The sequence below is a fragment of the Capsicum annuum genome, chromosome 3 (genome assembly GCF_002878395.1).
Source record: "Capsicum annuum cultivar UCD-10X-F1 chromosome 3, UCD10Xv1.1, whole genome shotgun sequence".
Lineage (NCBI taxonomy): Eukaryota > Viridiplantae > Streptophyta > Magnoliopsida > Solanales > Solanaceae > Capsicum > Capsicum annuum.
In genome coordinates, this window is record NC_061113.1 from 221,979,600 (window position 1) to 222,004,158 (window position 24,559).

Sequence of the window (24,559 nt, forward strand, 5' to 3'; positions counted from 1 at the left end):
CATCCTATTGTATATGCCCCAAATCCTCCTTGAAATTCAAGGAAGCATTGTTCTGTTCTATAACATGAAAATACTCACTTAGAATTATAAGACGTCAAAACACTAGATGATTTCTCTATTGATCCGTTCAAACTCTGGTGGACAGAGCTATCTGGTATCTGTGTTGTTGGTAAATAGCAGTTGTCTTATGGAATATTCATCGTACGCGCAAATTGGCTCGAACACTATTTTCGAGTACAATACTATTTTCTTTTGTAGAAAATTTCTTTTGTTCTTTTTAGGTTTTTCAAGTCCATTATATTTTATACTCCCCAATCTTCCTTTAAATTCAAAGAAGCATTGTTCTGTGCTATATCTTGAAAAGACTTACTAAGGATCATAAGTTGTCAGAATCTGTAACTTTTGTTTCCTATTCTACAAACTTTACTAAAGAATTTTAATTTCTAATGAATCTTGAGTTTTCCTGCTTACCACTTTGCCAACATTATTTTTGTTTTACCTCTTGAGTATAGAACTTTTACAGCGCGGTACTTAAGAAGTTGCATAAGTTAGTCAAAGCAGGAGCCAATCCTTATCAACATGCATTCAAAATCCTGGATCCGTCTTTGATTAGCTTAGAAACAAAAGTAGTTTGTTTTTTGAACAGAGTGAAAGTTCATATATAAAGATACTCAATAAGCATACATGAAGGTCATACCCCTCAATTCAAATAGAATTTATGTCAGTAGAATATGTTAATGAAAAACTTGTGTATTTTTTTCAACAAATTCAATAAATCTTTGACTGCTTTCAATACAATAATTTGATTTAATACAAAGTGTCATAGAGCTATAGATCCTTGGTGACATTAGTGAATGAGACCTCATCATTACATATGGGGCAAACCTGCAAAGACTAATATAGAGAAGTATGAACATCAAGAAAATATATATAGGCAATAACAAAAGATACATACATTTACAATAACACAAAACCAGAGAGACAAAATGCTTAAATTGTATCTATTATTTTATAGAATATGTATCTTTGATATAAATAATTAAATCCTCCCCAAAAAAGTAATGCGAGATACATATAACATACCCTCATACACTATATGTATCTTTAAACTTACTAACATGTATCTTTAAACTTACTAACATGTATCTTTAGTATGCTGATTTCACTAAAATTTAAAAACATGAGATGTATATAAAACTTAAACAAATAACAATAGATACAAGATATTGAAAAAAGTATCATGTATGTGTAAACATGTATCTAATCCTAAAATTACCCAGATCTGAAATAACAAGAGATATATAAATCCACAATAACATAAGATCAGATGTACAAAAAACTTAAAATGCATCTGTTGTTTTACAGAATATGTATCTTTAGTATAAATAATTGAATCAAAATAAAAAATAGTGTGAGATACATACAAAATAACCTCGTACACAATATATATCTTTAAGCTTACTAATATGTATCTTTGATATGCCTATTTCACTAAAATTTAAAAAATAAGAGATACATGTAACAGCAAAAACAGAGATAAGATATACAAGAAATTGCTCTGAAGGTCTCCATAGATCTTGAATTTTTGTTTTGAGATAATGATGCACAATTTTTTCTCCAATAACTAGATGAGAGAGTATTTTCAAGGTGAGTGTAGTTAAATTTTTTCTTCCTCGGAATGATGAATGACTTTAAATTCGTTGGTCACCATATCATCTTTTGTCAAGGGTTCTAATTGATTTTGATTTCAGAATTTTTTTCGTTGAGTAGAAGCTTGTCTTTGAAGCTAACTTTTGACACAGGTGAGACATCCATTTCTATATTATTTTCATTGCTATTTGGCAGTTTGGGAGAGATGGATTGAGAATTTTGGTTTGAATCCATCGAATTCAGTGGTATGAAAGTGGTTTTGATTGGAGAATTCTAGAGAGAAGGCAAATGATTTTGCTTTCTAGAGAGATGAATGCCAGGTAAAGTTGATAATAAGATATTGAATATGATTTTAGGGGAAATTCTACCTTAATTCAAAAGCTTGAATTAAAGCAAAATAGGGGATTGAAATTGCAGCAGAAGAAGGCGTTGAAAGAGGAGAAAACTATTGCTTAATTTGGTAAAATTATAACCTGTTAAAGGAAGTTATTAACATGTATCTCAACTTTTAACTACACAAGGTAAAAATAGTAAATGTTGGGATATTTGTAATATTTTTAAAGTGAAGAGATTTTTAATAGTTTTGTAACTTAAGTTGTTCTTTTATAAAAAAATTTCTAATAAAAAAGGTAAAGTAAACAAAAAAGTAAAGATAAATTAACTATTGATGTTTTAAATTAGCTTGACATCTTATATGAAATCCGTTTAATTTTTTCCCACAAGTATTTTTTATAGTAATTTTGCTATATCATTTCTAATATGTTATTATGAGTCATTTAAGACATGTCTGTTTCGCTACTTCAATCGTGATATTTGAACGACTCTCAAAATTATATCAGTGTCACTTAAATTGGAATAGAAGAAAAAATATCATAAATCACAATAATTAAAAACTTAAATTATTTTTAAAATATAATTGACTATCAATGCCACAAAAGTTTGAACAATGAAAGTATTATAAATTACAATAGCTAACAACTTAAAATAGTAAATTATAATGCCAAAAAAAGTATTATAAATTACAATAGCTAACAATTTTAAATATCTAAAAATATATTAAAAATATAATTACTTATCTAAATTTTATCTATGTCACATAATTTAAGATAGAAAAATTAACATATATTTCCCGGACCATTTGATATTTAGTCAACATATATAAGTGAATGTTGAAAACATTCACTCCCCGAGCAATGACTATCATCACATTGCATATTGCAACAAGAAGGAAAATATATTTTGTATTAGTATTTAAAAGTTGACAAGTGTAATAGCATGCATAATAGCTTGTATATGAGATTCAATTTTTGAGATTATGTGACTATTCATGATGTGATATTATTTTTTTTTAGAGTAGATTTGATTGTTCGTTTAAGATGGAATAGTCAAGTTTACGGATTTTTGTTAGTTTTAAGAAATTATGGATATATTTCATGTTAACTTTTAGGAAACGTATATACGAATATGAACATTATTTTAAATATTCTTTACAAAAATTATAATCAAATATAATTTTATCTTCAAAATTTTCATATAAAGTGAAGAATATTTGAAATCTATATATAGACAAACACCTATTAAAAGTGCAATTTCTTTAACATTTTAAACTTTTTGTAACAGGATATTATGCATCATTCTAACACTTGAACACTTCCTCTACGCATTCTTAATTTAATGTAATTTGCATTTGCTTTTTTGTCGTTTCATTTTTTAAAGAAATAAAATTGAGATAGCCAATCCTTGAACGTACTACTAAACTTGTGTACTGCATTTGTATGTCTAGCAGTTAGTCAACTGTACTTGCAGTGTTAGTAGTACCAATTGAAATCTTGGAATTTGTCCTTTTTCCAGTTTCTTTAAAGTAGAGGACATCTTTAATTAAATTATCTATTGGTCTTAAAATTATCAATGCATCCTTCCTACTTGCTGGTCAACTTGATTATTCCCTCACTCCAACCTCGGAGTAGTGTTCAGAGTCATTTGTAAATGGTAGGATGTATGAATATAATATCGAATAATAATGTGTATAAGGAATATCGAGAATACTAATGTTAAAATTAATTATGTTAAGATTATTTCTTAATCGTTGTAAGGTTTGGTGTATTCAAGAACAGTTATGTACATAGTATAACTAATATGCCTAGGTTACTTATTGGTTATATCCCATTCCCCCTATAATACTGAAATAAGATGTGCAACAAACACATATATCAATAAAAAGACCACTATCTAGTATATATACAAACGATCCATTAGCTAGTAGTTTGTACAAGAGAATATAATCATTTTAATCCAATCTATTGTTAGGGATAATTCTTCTTTAATTGTTACGTTACTTTTTTTTTTTTAATGATAAATTTATGTACACTCAATATTTATATCAAACTAATGAACTCAAGACACCTCTTTCATTGACATATTTATCAATTAATCATGATTAAGTGATAAACATTCTTACTTTGATTTTAAAATGCTAAGGTAAAATTGCTTGATTTGGTATGTATATATAGTCCAGGTTCAAGTGATAAGTATATGTCTTTTTTTTAGTTTAAGGTATATACGCTCTCAGTATACAATTTTTTTATACTACTAGGTCACCTAAAGTATGTTTACAGGTAAACGTTTCTCAAATACAAGATTTGTAATATTGAAAATAAAATAAATTAGATGATGTAGTACACAAAAAAGTAACTTGATAATAGAAAATTTTCTTACACTAATCATATATCTAACTTTAATCTTTTTTATAATTAACATTTTATTAATCACCAAGGCTAAGAATTAAAACGCCATAGCAAAACTATCACAGTTTGCTATCTAATTAAAACTCTCTCCTTTGGTGGTAAAGCTATTCTCATTAAACACGTGCTTCAGTCCCAAACTCTTTACCTGTTAGTGTTGTTTTTTCAATGTTTTCGGGTACAAGAATCTGTATATACATGCAACAATAACTTCAACCCAAGTTCAAGTCTAAGACTAGAACACTTATGAAGTTCCTTAACATCTTCAACACAAGATTATAAATAATCTATCCAAGAAGTATGCTAATTTTCAGAAATGAGATGAAACAGAATTTTTACGGCCAAGTCCCCCGACTTCACGGAGTGTCCTTAAGGAATAATTCCCCTCACTGTACTCGAGGTTGTGGAATCTTTCTCCCAGGATAAAATGGCCAAACAAACCAACTATAGCGGTACATCAAACAATTGGAATTTCTTTGAACTTACTCAACGATTTGATTGATCACACAGAATATTTTGAAGATAAGAAGAGTTTGTATTTCAGAAAATTTTCCATACCAAAACCTATGGATAAATGCAGGTTTATATAGCCATCAAGTGCCCCTTTCGAAAGGTGGCAATGGTTTATCCGAAAGGTGTATCGTTTGGAAGAGTCATGTCTGTTCATTCAAAACATCGTCTTTTTTCTGAACAGACACAACTATCTGAATACTCACTCTTTTTCCAAAACAAAATGTCTTTTCATAAAAGGTTGTATCCTTTCATTTTCCGTTCACACCAATTGAACCCAACAATCCCCCACATGAATGGGGAATGACTATTATTTGTAAAACTTTACGGAAAAATATGTGATCATCAAGCAAAGACTGATTACATCAGGATAAGTGAGTTTTCCTTTGAACTTTCTGCGGTGAACATGCATCGGATGCACTTGGTCAATCGGTATATTTGATATCTTTAAACCGTCGAGCTTTAATGTACACCTAGACAACACATGTCACACAACCAACCTTTTACTGTTTATAATTCTCACGGTTTTGTTCTTTTCATCCATGAACATGTCCCGATTTCATGTGAGCTTGGAGAATAGGCCTTGACTAACATTCTCCTTAAAGCGGCTTCCACTTCGCCCTCACATAGGTGATTTCTAAACGTTCAATCCTATAGATTAAACTATTTGATCAAATCTGCCAAATTTAGATAATCATTAAAAGACTTTTTACCTTATTTATTATCCTTGTTTACTAAATATTGTCTGCATCATGAGAATGGGTTTGTATTTTGAAAATGTTGAACCTGTCAGATACAACTTTGTTTGATATCCTTGAACCTAGATCTTGGAATCTCTAGTCTGCTAGGTAGAGTTACCGCCATGATGACTTGTCCTAGGCCTTAAACCCATTTCCTTGGATGTTCTCTCAACTCCTTCTCTAGATAGGCCTTTTGTAAGTAGATCTGACACATTATCCTTTGACTTCACAAAGTAACCAGTGATAATTTCACTAGAGAGAAGTTCTCTAACGGTATTATGTCTCCATATTATGTGATGAGATTTACCATTGTACATCATGCTCCTTGCCCTACCTATCGCCGCTTGGCTATCATAGTGTATACATAGTGGTGCCATTGGTTTGAGCCAATAAGAAATATCTTTCAAGAAATTTCGTAGCCATTCTGCTTCTTCACCGACTTTATCTAATGCGATAGTAAAATTCTGTTTGGATGATTTCCAAGAGACCGCTCCCCCACCGATAGTAAATACATATCCACTCGTGGATTTTACTTCGTTCGATCTGGTGATCTAATTTGCATCACTATATCCTCAAGTACCGTAGGATATTTATTATAATGCAAAGTGTAGTCTTGAGTGTATTTAAGATACCCACGTATGGTTTCTTAAGATTGAATCAATCTCACTATCGACTGCCTCTTTCTAAAAGGATGAGTCCGAAGACGCCATCGCTTTCTTAAATGTTTGAGGCTCATTTTCTAAGAGAAATATTACAAAATTCGATCCAAACGAAGTTGATGTTCTTTGACGTTTATTACGTCTTGGATTCTCATCATTATGTACATTCTCACTTAGTTCATCTCGAGGTCGTTTAGACCCTCTAATAAACTGTTCATGTCTAGTTTTATACGGATAAATGTTTTTAAAGAATTCAACGTTATCTGATTCAATTACCGTATTTTTATTAATATCCTAATGTTTAGATTTATGAACCAAAAATCGATATGCTTTACTACTTTTAGCATATCCTATGAACATGCATTCCACCATCTTAGGTCCTATCTTAACCTTTTTAGGCATAGAAACTTGGACCTTTGCTAGACACTCCCACACTTTGAAATATTTCAAGTTGGGTTTCCTTCCTTTCCATTTTCATAAGGAATTGATTGTGTCTTACTATGGGGAAATCTATTGAGTATTCGGTTGGTTGTAAGGATAGCCTTCCCCCACAAGCTTTGCGGTAAATCTAAACTTATAAGTAAGGCATTCATCATTTCCTTCAAAGTTTATTTTTTTTCCTGCAATTTTATTAGATTGAGGTGAATACGGGGTCGTATTTTGATGAACAATTCCATTCTCTACACATATTTCGGTGAAGGAAGATTCATATTCTTCGCCCCTATCACTTCTTATAGTTTTGATCTTTTTCTCTAACTGATTTTCAACTTCAGTTTTGTATTGCCTAAATGCATCTATTACTTTATCCTTACTATTTAGCAAGTATACATAACAATATCTAGTGCAAATGTCAATGAAAGTTATGAAATACTGATGGTGTTGACTTCATATCACAAATGTCAGTATGGATTAAGTCTAAGGGATTGAAATTCCTTTCAACGGACTTATACGGATGCTTAGAATACTTTGATTCCGCACAAGTTTGACACTTTGATTCATTGCACTCAAAGTTTGGCAAAACTTCCAAGTTAATTAATTTTTGTAATGTTTTGTAATTGACTTAACCTAGTCGTTCATGCCACAAATTGGGAGACTCAAGCAAGTAAAAAGAATTTGAACTTTTATTGATGTCAGCATTCATTACATTCATTTTGAATAAACCCTCATTGAGGTAGCCTTTTTCAACATACACTTCTCCTTTACTAAGTATAATTTTTTTGGAAATAAATACACATTTGAATCCGTCCCTGTCTAGAAGTGAAACAGAAATCAAGTTCTTTTGTAACTCAGGAACATAAAGACATTGTTAAGTGTCAACACTTTGCCGGAAATTATCTTCAAGCATTTTTCCTGTTCCTTCCACTTTTGCAGTAGCGGAATTTTCCATGTAAATTTTTTCTTCTACTTGATCCGGAGTGAACATTGAAAATAACTCCTTGTTAGCACAAACATGGCGGGTGGCACCAGAATCCATCCACTATTCGCGAGAATTTCCCACCAAGTTGCATTCGAAAAGCATAGCACAGAGATCATCTATTTCTTTCTTAAGCTCAACCAGATTTGCTTGGTCCTTCTTCTTCCCTTTCTTTGGGGCATGACAATCCGTAGACTTGTGGCCAATCTTGCCACAGTTGAAGCACTTTTCCTTGAATTTCTTCTTGGATTGATTGCTTTCATTTCTAGCTTTATTTCACTTTTTAAAGTTGCTTTGGTCATGTTCTACAATGTTTGCTCCACTCATTGCAGAATTGCCTCTTGACCTTCTTTCCGCAGCCTTGTTATCTTATTCAATGCATAGTCGTATAATCAGATCTTTGACTGACATCTCCTTACGTTTGTGTTTCAAATAGTTTTTGAAGTCTTTATACATAGGTGGTAGCTTTTCTATTATTGCCGCTACTTGAAATACTTCATTCACAATCAAACCTATAATAAAGTTCATGTGAATACTAAGAACATTTTTAAATTATTCAACAATGGTATTTGTCAAAATCATACCTTCCGCTAGGAGATCATGGATGATCACTTGCAGTTCCTGCACTTGGGAAACAACAAACTTGTTGTCTATCATTTTGTACTCCAGGAATCTTGCAACAAAGAACTTTTTAGTTCCGGCATCCTCCATCTTCTACTTCCGTTCTAGCACTCCCCATAACTGTTTTGCAGTCTTGGTTCCGCTATACATATTGTAAAGGTCATCTAGGAGACCACTTAAGATATAATTCCTACAAAGAAAATCTGAGTGTTTCCAAGCCTCTATAATCACGAAGCACTTTTTTCAGAGATTCCCTCGGGCACCTACGGAACTTCCTCAACCGTAAATCTTTGAAGACACAGAGTTATGAGGTTGAAGAACATTTTCTGTTGCCATCTCTTAAAGTCAATACCCGTGAACTTTTCGGGTTTCTCCGTCGGGGCCATAACTTGTTGAGCATTAGTATGACTCGTCGTGGCAATACTAGTTGCCGCCATAGTCGTTCCAGCATCATGTATTTGACTATCAGTCATTATTTTCCTGTCACCATAAGACAGTACCTTAAGTATATCGAAATACTTATTAAAAAATTGTAGCAACTTTAAACACTTCTTGTTTCTAGTTTAACGATGAAGTTTTTATGACTTCCAATTGTCAACTGAGTGATCTTTAACTTGTGATGAAGATTTTATTTCTTTAAATCACTAGTTAAGTTCAGACGGAGTAGAAAGCTAAAAGCTTTAATCTCCAGAAACCAAGCTATACAGATTCGAAAAAAAAACTTTAGTGGGAGAAAATTTGACCAAACAAGCAAATTTTTTTTTGTCTAAAAATTATTCCTTAAGATTGTTGTTTTTTCAACGTTTTCGAAAAAATAGAATCTATATATACATGCAATAATAACTTCAACACAAGTTCAAGTCTAAGACTAGAATACTTATGAAGTACCTTAACACCTTCAAAATAAGATTATAAATAATCTATCCAAGAAGTATGTTAATTTTCATAAATAAGATGAAACAAAATTTTTAAGGCCAAGTCCCCCGACTTCACGGAGTGTCCTTAAGGAATAATTTTTCTCACTGTACCCGAGGTTCTGGAATCTTCCTCCCAGGATAAAATGGCCAAACAAACCAACTGTAGCGGTACCTCAAACAATTGGAATCTCTTTGAACTCACTCAACGATTTGATTGATCACATAGAAGATTTTGAAGACAAGAAGAGTTTGTATTTCAAAAAAATTTTCATACCGAAACCTGTGGATAAATGCAGGTTTATATAGCCATCAAGTGCCCCTTCCAAAAGGTGGCAATGGTTTATCTGAAAAGGTGTATCCCTTGGAAGAGTCATGTCTGTTCATTCGAAATATTATATTTTTTTCTGAACAGACACAACTATCTGAACAGTCACTCCTTTTCTAAAATAATGTCTTTTCATAAAAGGTTGTGTCCCTTTATTTTCCATTCACACCAATTGAATCCAACAGTTAGCAAATATGATTCCTCCTTTAACCATCTTTAAACAAATAGAGAGGTATTTATCTAACTTCTTCTGGAGAGAAAAAGAAGGCAAAAATAGTTATCACCGGTGTTCATGGGATAACATGAGCTATCCATGTGAAGAAGGTGGAGTTGGATTCAAAAGAATTCATGATATTTGTAATGCATTTACCGCTAAAAAGTGGCGGAGATTCAGAGTGGAGGACAACCTTTGGACTAGATTTCTCAAGGTCAAATATTGTCAAAGATCTAAGCCTCTCTCCAAAGTCAGGAATTCCACGGGTTCTAATATCTGGAGAAACCTATTAGATACTAGAGATAAAATTGATTCTAATATTTTTGGAAAATTAATTGCGGTACAACGTGTTTTGGTGGGACAAATGGTTGGATACAAGCCCTTTGAGGCTTCACTACAGTCTCCCTCAGAAGCCCGACAATTCAAAAGTGAGTTACTACTTAGTTAATCACAGCTGGAGCATGAACATTTTGTTGAACTCCATTCCTCTTCCAGTGGCTAGTGAAGTTAATCAAGTGAATATTGGTATCCCTACAAAGTCGGACCAAGCTATCTAGACTCTCAACTCTCAGGGCAATTTCACTTGTAGATTTGTCTTTCAGAGTTTGAGACAAAAAAAATCTCCTAACCCAGAGCTAACTAGAATATGGCATAGAGATTTACCCTTTAAAATCTCTTTCATCGTGTGGAGGATACTGAAAAATAGGTTTCCACTTGATGAAATTACAAAAAGATTTGGCACTAACTCTTCATCTGATTGTTGTTGTTGCAAGTTTCCAATAGAAGAAACTATGAACCATGTTTTTGTCACAAGAAGTATTGCCAGAAGGGTGTGGAATCAATTCTCCAACCCACTTGGCTTTCACTCAAGAGGCTCCAACATTTCAGAAACTCTAAATTATTGGTGGAATAGACCTACAAAGAACATGGTTCATAGGTTCTTGCTGCATATCACCCCAATGATAACGTGCTGGGAAATATGAAAAGCCAGATGTGGAAATTAGTATGGAAATAAATATATTTCTACATATAGAATATGCCAACAATTTTTTTCAGGTCAAAGTCACTATGGGACAAAAATTTAGCCCTATGGATTGGTGCTGGAATTGGATCAAGATCTGTCAAGTCATGGAATGCTACAAGACAAACTTGAAAAGCATAATGGTGAAATGGGAGAAACCAGAAATGGACTCTTGGAAGCTAAACACTGATGGGAGCAACATAGCTAACCAAGGTAGAGCAGGTGCTGGCGGTGTTGTTCGGAATAGAGATGGTCAAATGCTGATGGCATTTGCAGCACCCGTACAATTCTTAACTAACAATTACTCAGAGACGCAAGCTGCACTGCATGGAATTATATGATGTTGTCAACAAAATTTTCAGAAACTCTCTATTGAACTTTATTCATTATTCGTAGTAAACATGATCCTCGAAAACTGCAGCATCCCATGGAGACTTCAAGAAGCTATCTCACAAATCAAGAACCATATTCAAGCTCATACCATCACTGTTCAACATTGCTTAAGAGAAGCCAACGAAGTTGCGGATCTACTGTCTAAACATGCTACAACACTCACTGAGGAAGTAATTTTCCTCCGGGAATGTGATCTCCCAAGAGAAGTGATGGGTGCATTGAGAATAGATAGAATGCAAGTTCTAAGCTTTAGGATTACAACCAAAAAAACACTCAGTTTGGATGTTCCATCCACCTTGAACTGTAATGGAAGAGTCTAATATAGGCTTACACAGTCTGAAGACTCTTCCCTTTCTTTTTTCTTTTTTGGCACTAACCCCTCGCACCATTGGTTTATAGTCATTAGTGTCTTTAGGCCTAGACTATGTACCTTGGGAGGTATTGGTATAATGTCCCCCTCCTTTGTATCTTTCATTCATCTAAATTTTGCAAGGTAGGGGTCACGCCAAACCCCCCACCACCTCAGGAGATGTATTCTGGGTGAATGGAATTACTTAAAAAACAAAACAAAACTAGTGAAATGAAGCAAAAAGCTATTAGAAAGTTCTTGAATTTTTGCTCTTATTCCCAAAGAAACTCTAACATTACATGTGTATGTTATTTCTCCACTAAATATCTCAAAAGGATACTCTTAGAATTTATTTATCAAAGTCATTGAACTTTATTTTATCAGAATAAGATCACAAAAAATTGACATGACAAAAAAATTGTTTTTTTAAGTGTCATATAAATATGGATCCCATAATTTTTTATCTCATCGCATTGCCTGCAGTCTCTTCAAAGGTTCTCAGGTTTCTCTCCAATTATACTGCATTTTTTTTGGTAATAATTAATTACACTGCATTGGGTACATCATACATTCTGCATAAAATCATTAATTTGAGAATTTTGGGATTTTCCTTTAGAATTATTGATTGCTGAAGAACCTGAGAACCTTCATGACTCTTTTCCATAGTCTCCTAGTGAGTTCACAATGAATAAATAAATGATTTCTAAATTTATTTTATGTATGTGCATCTTGCAATCTCGATCAATGTCCAATCTCCACTTAATCAACCTATCAGTATTCAGCAATTTTTCCTGTAATTGCAGTTGCAGCCATAAAATACACTCTCCTTTCGGTCTAACAAGTTTAATTTCATTGCCAAAGATCGATCGTGCATTTCCAGGTTCCTCTAAGTTTATCATCTCGCAGTTGTAAATAAATGTGTCTAATGGTATTTTTGCTCAGAATCTGATCATCAGTAACTTGAGTTTACTTCAGTGTTTCTCTAGAATTGAGTATCCGTCTACTCTTACCGGCAATGCAAGAAGCTTGTTGAGGTACAAGAACAACCAAGAGAGAATGGTTCTCGATATAGTAGTTATGAGTCCGTCTGATCCTTGGTTTCTCATGTTTACGTGCAAGATTCCAATAAATGTTTACAATGATAACCTTGTTCCACAAATGGATATTGATTAGGTTCAACCTTCCTGCAGAGTTGGGGACACATAAAGTGTATCCCAAGCCATTAAGGTCTCTTTGTGATGTATAATGTTGGTACAACAACAATTAAGCATTTCTATAATAAACATTAACGATTTTACGGACCTTAGCAGGTACACCAAACAGTTAAAATCACCTCAAATCGGCTTATGTAAACTACGTGCGCTGAGAGCCATGAGAGAGATCTTTTCAACTTAAAACTCTTTTTTACCTTGTCAAAAGAGGTAAATTGGCTCTTCCTGTTTGTTTAAAGGCAAATGTATACTATCTTAAACACACAAGTTTACTATACTGCTATTCAACTTTGAAATCTCAATTTAAAAACTAAGAAAATAGTACCACTTGAGAAGTCCACGCAAGGGAATTTGTAGCTAACACCAATCATAATAGGTAAACCAAAAAGCATGATGCATGATACTCTATATATTTAGCATTCTTTATAAGCCAATCTCATTTCATGTACAAGCAGAAACTACTGAGATTGTTAATTTCAAAGGAAAAAAAAATCGTTCAGTAGTTTTGGCGAAGATGGGGAGCAGATCTGTTTTGAATATTTTTGTGATGTTGGTGTTTGTTGGATGGCTTTTCATATGGGTAATGTTACCTACAAAGACTTACAAGAATTCATGGACTCCTGAGCTCCTAAACAAGCTCAACTCTACATATTTCAGGGAACAAGGTAATTATATTGGTTTACTCATATATATATATACTAACTTCTTCCTGTTTGATTTCCAGATTAAATGGTCCTAGCTTTTAAATTATGCCATGAATTCTCGTGGATCCAAATTGCAACCTAACCCTAAAAAGCTCACGGTGAAACCCAAACTGGAGAAAAATGGAAATCTTAGTGGAGCTTGAGGGTGCGATTACTACACGGTCATGGAGCAACTTCTGAGGGTTGTGCACCCATGCACGCGCGGCCAGTAAGCAACTGCTCATTGTTGCAAGATCCTAGCGCGATCATAATGCGGTCACACCGCCTGAATCCGATTCATGTCGTGTTTTGGTCCAATTTTAAGGCCCATTAATTGACCCTGTAGGTTTGGGGGGAACTTAGAACATATAAAGATGATTGTAATTGGAGATTCTCATCATCTATTAATCGATCTCATGTACTAACCTTGTTGAGTCCTTTTGTTATTTACTTTTTTCTATTTGCGTCGTGCCTGATTATGTGCCTAGTTAACTGTCAGTATTCCGCAACATAGCTAATAAACGTTTGCACCTCTTTTAATTTACAGGGACAAATCTCCTTTTATTTACATTTCCCATAATGTTGATAGCTGCTGTGAGCTGCATCTATCTTCATCTTTGCAGCAAGTCAACTTCTGATCACAGGTTAGTCGGTTATTAATTACAATAATTATTAATTTCATCTTCGATCTCTTCTCAGCATGTTTAATTAATATAAATATACTGTTGTACTGCAGTAGTACTAATGGCAATAATAAGGGGCGGCAATATTTGGGTTCATGGAAACGGCCAGTGCTAGTGATGGAACCTCTTGGAATTATGAACGCCGTTGAACTTTTTTTTGCTGCTATGTTTACCGTCCTTCTTATTTGGTCTTTAGCCAACTACATCTATATCAGCTATGGTAATCTCCATATGCACAATCCTAACGAAAAAGTGTAAGTCATCCACCGATCAACTTCCTATTTCGATATTTTGGGGTTGATTTCCCATATAATCACTCAATTAATAGTTATTATTTCGTAAGAAACACAACTTTTTCTTGATTCCAGTTTTCTTCATCGAAGAAAACAATCTTATCAGATACAGGAGAACATAGAAGAAATGAACTCCTTTTTTCTTATATGCACTCTTTTCAAACATTTGTTAGTAGCCTGTATCGTATCGATGGATTATTGGTATAAATATTTTGGGTTAATAATTTGCAGGTGGATGGCCAAGTTTAGAAGTGTAGCTTTGAGGCTTGGATATATTGGGAATGTTTGCTATGCGTTTTTGTTTTTCCCAGTGACCCGATTATCGTCAATATTGCCGCTGGTGGGGCTAACTTCAGAATCAAGCATCAAATATCATATATGGCTTGGCCATGTCTCTATGGCCCTTGCAATTCTCCATAGTGTTGGATTCGTCTTATACTATGCTGTCTCTAATCAAATGATAGAGGTAATTTCTACACATTCGTTGACAATATTATTCGAAGTGTTTTGGAGATCTATTAATTAGAGAACGCTATCTTTAATCACAATTGATTTTAGGGTAAGTTCTATGGCCGATTCACCTGAGTTCATTATTTTCTCAAGTTATGTATACACATAGAAAGAGAAAATTGAAATTGCACACATAAAATAACATAACACTAAACAATGATTAGAACCAGTACTGATCATTTCATCTAATAAGAACTTAAGCTTTCACATAGAACACATACTTCCTAGATATTTACTTACCAGTTAGTTAATTGATGTCATATATACTTTTTTTTTTTTTTAAATTGATGTCATATATAGATTGTTATAAATATACATATTTTGTAGATGATAGAATGGAGTAGTACATATGTATCTAACGTAGCTGGAGAAATTGCTACTGTGGTTGCGATAGCAATGTGGATTACAAGTTTGTACAAGATAAGGAGAAAGATGTTTGATCTTTTCTTCTACACGCATCAACTCTATACTCTCTACATCTTCTTCTACCTATTGCATGTTGGAGTTGCCTACACATGCATGATCCTCCCTGGAATTTTTCTCTTCCTCATCGATCGATACTTGAGATTCTTACAATCTAAACGAAGGGCTAGATTAATTTCTTCACGACTCTTACCTTGTAGCACTTTGGAGCTCACCTTCTCCAAGAATCCAGGTAAATGTATACATACATATATTCCTCCTCTTCTAATATATGTGTTTTACTTTTTTTTTTTTTTTTCTTTTGCAAACCGTTTGAAAAGGAATATCACTTTCTGTAATTTCAATATCTCACATGACATGTTAAGATCGAAAGACTCAGAGAATATAGTCACACATCTTTAGTTTAAGGCCATAAAATTCGAATCAAAGTCTTTATATACTTTTTTAAGTTCCATATATAATCAACTAATACAAGCACATAAAATGAAACATGCTTAGGTAATTGTATATACTGTATATCCTTACAATTACCTAAGCATGGATGTTACCTTTTCAAGATGTTAAATAAAGACATGCTCCCTCAATTTCAACATATCTAAACCTATTTTCTTTTTAGCTCGTTTATAAAGAAACGATCTATCTCTAAATTTGAAATAATTTAGTTTTAAACCTTCAACTAAAATCTTTCTTTTTATTAAACTTTATTTCCAATTAAATATGTTCACGCACATCGAAATCAACAGCAGTTGTACTACTACTAGACACTAGTACTATGTACATATGCTAGTACGTTAATGGAAATACGTACTTATAATATTTGTTTTTTCACCTTATAACAGGATTGACGTACAACCCTACAAGCATCATGTTTGTAAACGTGCCAAGCGTATCCAAGTTGCAATGGCATCCATTTACTGTAGTTTCAAGCAGTAATTTGGAGTCAGATAAGCTGAGTGTTGTAATTAAATGCGTTGGAAGTTGGAGTCAAAAGTTAGGAAAACAGATTTCTACTTCTCCGGATCATTTTGAAATCTCAACCGAGGGACCTTATGGACCTTCATCCTCTCATTTCTTAAGGTATTTAGAATTCCACTATATCAATTTATGTACTCCTTTGTCCTAATTTATGTATCACAGTTCGAATTTCAAGAGTTAAATAACTTAGTTTAAACGTGAATTTGAACATGAAATTTTTAAAATAAAATTTATATATTTGAAAATAATAATTGATTATTAAAGATATTTTTTAAAAATATATAAAAAAATAAGTTAAAAAGGATTTGTTTGAATCTCGAAATTCAAAAAGCATCACATAGATTGAGACAAGAGGAAATAATCATTTTCATTTTTCAAGATCCAAATTTGATTGTACATTTGAACCTATAATTTTTTTAGCCTTTTGAATTAAAATTTACATATCTAAAAGCTAGTACAGCTATTATACAAAAATTACTTATTACTATAAGTTACAATAATTAGTAATTTAAAATATATTAAAGATATATAATAAAATTAGAATAACTCGTTGGACATTCAAAATACAAACAACATCACATAAATTGGGACACCCCAATTATGGACATACATTCAGTTTTTTCTTTTTTTATTCCATTACTTAGTAAAAACTACAAGGACAACTACAGCTCCCTTTCCTCTAGAATATTAATTTAAATTTTTGTTAGGATTGAAAATTTGAAATAATCAGGTGTCATGCGGAAGCTAGCAAAGCAAACCTCGAAAGATCAAGAATAGCAAAATAAATGAGTAATACTCCAAAAGAGACACAATAATTTAACATGGTTCGATCAATCGACCTACATCCATAAAAGGAGATGAGCAATTCACTATATAAAAGAGAGTACAAACTGTCAAGAGAGACAACCTCACACAATTTACTTAGAATAAAAAGAGGTTCATAGTGATGCCGCAACGCTTGTGTCTCACAAAGTCTCCCCCAAAACGAAACTCTCAAACCCATAAGACTACATTGTGAATGCTACAAAATTAGAAGAAAGGGGTCTCTATTTATAGAGTCTGTAACCTTTTCCTACAAAAGGATTAACCAAATATGAAGAACATGTTTCTTTTCCTAAAAGGAAAACCAATTATGGTTCTCAAAGAAAAACCCAATTATGATAAGAAAGTTAGGATAAACACCAACAAATTCAAGGTACTTGATTAAAAACAATAATCATGCATCCATATGTTCATTTGTTAGCCAATTTTATCTCAATACCTTTACCTTGTTCTTATGTTTATACTCCACTATGCATTCGTGTTTATAATATTGCTTCTTTTATTCAGTGTTTTAGTTTAGCATATACGTTTACTTGAGATACCACGGATGCACAAAAAATTGTCTAGTAAGTGTAAATTAAAGCCAAGAGGTATAGATTTTGTATAAATAGGAGTAAATAAGTCGTGTCAGTTACCTGCTAGAACGAGTTAAAAATTAAAATACATTAATAGTGTAAAATATATATTCTTTAAGCTATTAATGTGTGTATATTATTATTCAAAGATTTAACAAATTGTAATGTGGTATATATTATTGCAGTCGAGAGTGCTTAGTGATGGTCAGTGGTGGAAGTGGAATTACTCCCATGATTTCCATATTCCGTGAGCTTATTTACAGAAGCACACTTCAACCCAACACCAAAGTACCAAAAGTCATCCTAATCACAGCTTTCAAGAACACATCCGATCTTACAATGCTTGATCTTTTGCTACCCTTCTCCACAACTTCTTTTGATATCTCCAACTTAGATTTCCAAATCCTAGCCTATATCACTAGAGAAAACGACCCACAACAACATGACAACAACCTCGAAGCTGCCAAGTCGAAACAACAAGTAATAATGTTCAAACAAAATCCAAAAGACTCCCCAATTTCTGCAGCCCTCGGCAATAGCAGTTGGCTCTGGCTCGGCGCGATAATTTCATCGTCATTCGTCATGTTTCTCCTTTTGTTAGGCCTCGTCACGCGTTACTCTATTTACCCTATTGAACGCGATGGAAAATTGTATCATTACAGTGCGAAAATTATTTGGGACATGTTCTTGGTTTGTGCTTCGGTATTTATTGCCACCAGTGTTATTTTTATGTGGCAAAAAAGGGACAATGAATTTGAGGGGAAACAAATTCAGAATGTGGAGATTCCTACTAATCCTACAAATTCACCTGCTGCTAATTTATGTGGTGCTGAAAGGGAACTGGAAAGCCTTCCCCATCAGTCAATTGTTCAAGCCACTAAGGTGTTATATGGTGCTAGGCCTGATCTAAAAAGTAAGTTTACTAATTCTTGCTACTTCTCACCATATATTATACATATATATATATAAATAATTTTACACATCTATGATAACAGTATAATTAAAATGTTACACTATCAATATCAATGAGGTTTAACATGCTATAGAAGAATACTTGCCTTCTTAATTTACTAGTAATTCTATTGATTATGTACAGTCATAATATGTACATTTTTTTAAATGACTTGATACTAATGAAAAGGTGTTGGGTTCGAAATCGAGAGGGCGTTATGCGGAAACTATTAGTTGCAAATTATGAGACGATAAATAAGATGACAACGAAAAACAATACTAAAAACATAATTTTATTATATGATTTGACCAATTGGCCTACAAATAAAACCTAATATTAAAAATAATATTAAAAAACATAAAACTAATGAGAGAAAATATCTCCCTAAACGAAACTCTTAAAAGACTATATTGTGGATGTTTATGATATGAGAAGAGGGTCTTCTATTTATAGATGTCCAAAACTTTTCCTCCAAGAAAGAGGTTAGCCAAATATGGAAAAGAATTATATTTTTTTCTTTCAGAAAAAGTAAAAGTACTTATGGTAACTTTTATTTTCCTTCTAAGAAAAAATAAAACTTAAATATAGTTAGAAAATCAGGACAAAAACCCTAACAAATTTCTCCTTTTTGGCTTGATTTTCTTCACTTGATCCGTCTTTTCTTCATATCACGTGCATGAACTTCGTTCTTGATATAATCTTCATAACTGCTGCTTGCCATGGTTAAAAATAATGTTTAAAATATCATGGTTAAAAATTGATTTAAAAGTAATATTTTATTTTAATTTTTAAAGATGTAGCAGTAGGCGTGTTGAAAATATGGTTGAAACTTGTTCTCCACATGTAGTTCGACAAAAATCTTCATTATCGCCCAAATTGTTGCAGCTTGATTATATTTTGAAACCGCTTTGAACCTGTTTAATCTCGTCTCACCCCCCATTGGACCATTGAATCGTAAGCTCTGATACCACTTGTTGGGTTAGAAATCGAGAGGGCGTTATGCGGAAGGTATAAGTTGCAAACTATGAGACAATAAATAAGATGACAACGAAAAACAATACTAAAAACATAATTTTATTATAGGATTTGGCCAATTGGCCTACATATAAAACCTAATATTAAAAATAATATTAGAAAAATCCCCCCTAAACGAAACTCTTAAAAGACTACATTGTGGATGCTATTGTGTTATGATATGAGAAGAGGATCTTCTATTTATAGATGTCCAAAACTTTTCCTCCAAGAAAGAGGTTAGCCAAATATGGAAAAAAATTATATTTTTTTCTTTCAGGAAAAGTAAAAGTAATTATGGTAACTTTTATTTTCCTTCTAAGAAAAAATAAAACTTAAATATAGTAAGAAAATCAGGACAAAAACCCTAACAAAGGAATTTTTGCCTTGTTAGCATTAAAGTTGAAAACCTAACAAAAGGAACTTTTGCCTTGTTAGCATATAAAGTTGAACTAATAGGCAAACCATGTTCTTGAAATTTTTATTACAGGAAAAACTTATTATTTGGAACGTATACTTAATTCATACATGATATACACACATGCAAAGTAACTAACTTGGAATTTTGTTAAGGGAATTAAAGATTTATTAAACACGCATAGAAAGTAATATTACCCTTCTATTCTAGCTTATGTGCCACTCTAAGTCATCTTTCTAAAATATTAATTTTAAAGTCTCATTTTATTCTTAATAAGATGATTTATAGACATCGTACAAATATCTAAAACTTTTTTTAGACTCTTTTTTTTATTTCTTAAATTTTGTGTTCCATCAAAAAGTTTCACATAAATTAAGATCGAGAAAGCAATATTTAGACCTGTACAAGAAGAACTTATATTATTTGAATTGAATGACAGGAATACTTTTTGATTGCAAAGCATCAGACGTTGGAGTTGTAGTTTGCGGGCCAAAGAGCATGAGACATGAGGTTGCCAAAATATGTGCTTCTGGCCTTGCACAAAACCTCCATTTTGAGTCTATCAGCTTTAATTGGTGATGCCTCTACTTGCTTGTAATACAGTTGTACTACAAAAAACAAGGACGCATGTGTTGTCTTTTACTACGTATGTGTAAGTTTCTCAAATATGGTTTCGGAAGTGTGTTGTACAGTATAATATGGTCAAAAGTTGTATAAAATAATAAAATGAACATGTCTACTTGAAATGTCAGTTTGTTAATTAAACTTGAATGTAATCAGTTTGAACATATTTGTTTGGTGAAATAACTATTTGATCAACATGAATAATTAGACATGTGTATATTAATGCTTGCTTGTGTACTTGTATAGTTTCGGTCACACAAACCGATAACTTTGTACATAAAGTAAAATCATAGAAAAAAGGAAAAAGGAATTAAATATGTTTCCGTACCACGCAAAAGAGATTAATTTTATCTTTTGCTATATTATTGGTATAAAAATACTTTATCTTTACCTAAGTGCTTCAAATATATCTCTTGTCCGTTAAAATAGACCAAGGTGGATGCTCAATCTTACGTGGAACTAACAGTTTGATTTTTCTCCCTCCTCTTCACTTTTTCTTCAACCACCTATGCTTTCTAATAGCTTGGTTTGATTTAATTTGGTGTTAAAAAAATTAATTATAATTGTTTTGCTTTGACATTAACTAAAAAATTCAAATTGAACCGAATCAATTTGATAGTGCGTTTATATTATTTTTAAAAATATTTACTACGTAAATATGATGTAATTTATAATCTTTCTTAAATTTTTTCATTATTTTTATCTTTTAACATATTATTTCAAGTTTAAACTTAAAATTTTAAATGATCAAATAAGGATTATTTAATAAAATATATAAGCGAATAGTGTAAAATAAGTATAGTGTAATTAGTAATGCTTGTATTAGCTAGTTATGTCGATATTATTTCATATACACTGTTTGATTTAATGTATTAAAACTAAAATATCTTGTATAATTTTATTTTTTTTAAAATAGTTATTTACAAAAGTACACTCTACACTTTCTTTGCAACAAAGTTCTTTTGTAAAAATACCCTCTACCTGCAAATTTTTATATAACTTTGCTAATTAAGTTGAAGGGTTTCCTGCCACAGAAAACTACTTTAATAACTTGAGCAAAGAAGATAAGAATGATAGGTATATGGCGCTCTTCAACATTTTTATGTTTGACAGTGTCAAAATAAAAAGGCACACACACACACACACACACACACATATATATATGTGTGTGTGTGTGTGTGTAAAGTGTTAGAGTTGTGACTCAAATTTTGTTGATCCGGCCCAGAAAGTTTCGTGATGCGATCCATGTTTGTGATTTTCAATGGGGTCAGTGGTGGTAGCATAGGAATCGGGTCGATCTCACTGGGGTGTAGGGGCGAAGCCCCCGCGGTATGGACCTTTATATTTTGGGGCCTATGACTTATTTGTATGCACGTATTAGATAAGTGCATTTGGTGGGTTGTTTTGGGTATTCAGAATAATACGTCATTGAGATAATTCGTCTCCATGTTGTACTCTCTCTCTCCATTATAGTAAATTTCTCTGCCTCTGCCCATGATTTTTTCCGCAAGGGTTTCCATGTTAATCTTTGTGTTCTTATTTTTCTTTTTACTTGTGGTTTACTTAATCTGTCCGAATCATAACAAATTGGTATCAAAGCTTGGTCGATTATTTTCTCGGGGATGACAACCATGAAGTATGATATTCCGTTGTTGGATCGCAATACTAGATTTTCGTTATGGCAGGTTAAGATACGGGCTGAGCTCGCGAAGATGGATTTGAACGATGCGCTGTTAGGGTTTGATCAAACGCCCTCATCGTGGATTGGTGATGATAAATGGCGTAAGGATTGAAAGGCACTATCTCAGATCCACCTTCATTTATCTAATAAGATTTTGTCGGATGTTTTGAAGGAGACCACTGTCGTTGCGTTATGGTTAAAAATGGAATCGTTGTGTATAACGAAGAGCCTAACTAGTAAGTGCATCTCAAACAACAACTTTATTCCCATTATATGTCTAAGGGTGCGTCCTTGGAGGATCACCTATCTATTTTTAAGGAAACAGTCTCTGATTTAGAGACTCTGGAGGTTAAGTACGATGAGGAAGATTTAGGGTTGATTCTGTTGCGTTCGCTGCCTGCATCATACTCGACCTTTAGGGCTACGATTTTATATAATCGTGATACCCTGATCATAGATGAAGTCTATGATATGTTGTTCTCTAAGGAGAATATGAAGCATCTTATGAATGGGTCGGAGACTCAAGGAGATGGTCTTATTGTTTGAGGAAGAATTCGTCAGAGAAACTCCAGAAGTGATGATAGGTTTAGATCGAAATCCAAAAACAAAAATAAAACCTGTAATTACTGCAAGAAGAAGGGCCACATCAAATTTGAGTATTGGAAGTTACAGAATAGAGAGAAAAGAGAAGCTCCAAAACCAAAGGAAAACCAACCAGAGAAGTTCAGTAAAGCCAGTTTTATTGAAGATGAAGATAGTGATGGAGAACTCTTAGTTGTTTTTGATGGTAACTCCAAACCCTGTGAGGATTTGATTCTTGATTCAGCTTGCATATTTCATATGTGTCGCAATCGGGATTGGTTTACAACATATGAAACAGTCTCTAAAGGTGCTGTGTTGATGGGAAATAACACACCTTGTAAGATAGATGGTATTGGAATAATCAGAATTAAGATGTTTGATAGGGTTGTGAGGACACTTGGTGATGTGCGGTATGTCCCAGACCTGAAGAGAAATCTTATTTTCTTGAGTACTCTTGATTCGAACGGATATAGGTACACTGGTGAAAGTAGAGTCCTAAAGGTTACTAAAGGTGCTCTTATTGTAATGAAGGGATAGAGAAAGTCTGCAAATTTGTATGTCATGTAAGGCTCTACGGTTACAGGTGATGCAACTGTTTCTACCTCCTCTCTATCAGAAAGTAACATTGCTAAACTTTGGCATATGCACCTGGGGCATATGAGTGAAAATAGGATGGCTAAACTAAGCAGGAGAGGACTTATTGATGGGCAGAGTATTACTAAATTAGATTTCTGTGAGCATTGCATTTTCAGGAAGAAGACGAGAGTCAGATTCACTAAAGGCATCCACTCAACTAAAGACACACTTGATTACATTCATTATGATCTCTGGGGTCCTTCTAGAGTACCTTCTAGAGTGAGTGCAAATTACTTGTTGACTATTATTGATGATTATTCCAGAAAAGTTTGGGTGTTCTTCCTGAAGCAAAAGAATGATGTGTTGCCTACTTTCAAGGGGTGGAAGATTATGATTAAAAAGCAAATAGGGAAGCAGGTAAAACGCCTTTGGACTGATAATGATTTAAAGTTCTATTCTAATGAATTTAATGCTCTGTGCAAGCCAGAAGGAATTGTGAGGCACAGTTCATCATACTCCATAATAGAATGGTATGGCTGAACAAATAAATAGGAGTATAATGGAGAAGATGCGTTGTATGCTCTCTAATGCTAGTTTACCCAAGTTTTTTTGGGCCGAAGCTGCTTCTACAACTTGTCTTCTTATTAATCGCTCTCTCTCAGTCTTGATTGATAAAAGAACTCCATAAGAGGTATGGTCTGGTGTCAAGTTCTTATTTATAGGTTATAAGCCGGGTGTTAAAGGTTATAAGCTTTGGTTTCTAGAAAGCAGAAAGATTATAATTAGCAGGGATATTGTGTTTGATGAAACTACCATGCTTCGGGCTCCTTCCAAATCTAGTGCTTCGCCTCCAAATGAGTTTAGTGACATAAAGAAACAACAATCAAGAACTTACGTTGAATTGTAGATTGGAGCAGAGTTTACACCAGTGCCTACTTCTCAGTTTATCTCAGAGATACAGAGTAGTACTATTTCTTCTTCACCAC

At 33.1% G+C, this 24,559-nt stretch overlaps 1 protein-coding gene across 1 annotated transcript; it reads left to right on the plus strand.

The window, feature by feature from the left end:
• The first annotated feature begins 13,184 nt into the window (after positions 1–13,184).
• Positions 13,185–20,957, plus strand: LOC107866144 (ferric reduction oxidase 4). Its single transcript, XM_016712321.2, has 8 exons — positions 13,185–13,430; positions 13,996–14,092; positions 14,185–14,385; positions 14,656–14,890; positions 15,262–15,589; positions 16,197–16,434; positions 17,915–18,642; positions 20,550–20,957. The coding sequence occupies exons 1-8, from the start codon at positions 13,280–13,282 to the stop codon at positions 20,687–20,689; spliced, it is 2,118 nt and encodes a 705-aa protein (XP_016567807.1). The 5' UTR covers positions 13,185–13,279; the 3' UTR covers positions 20,690–20,957.
• The last annotated feature ends 3,602 nt before the right edge of the window (positions 20,958–24,559 follow it).

Coding starts and splice junctions, on each gene's coding strand:
- LOC107866144 (XM_016712321.2), top strand. CDS start 13,280: ATGGGGAGCAGATCTGTTTTGAATATTTTTGTGATGTTGGTGTTTGTT. Junction 14,386..14,655: donor CACAATCCTAACGAAAAAGT/GTAAGTCATCCA, acceptor AATAATTTGCAG/GTGGATGGCCAAGTTTAGAA. Junction 18,643..20,549: donor TGCTAGGCCTGATCTAAAAA/GTAAGTTTACTA, acceptor ATTGAATGACAG/GAATACTTTTTGATTGCAAA.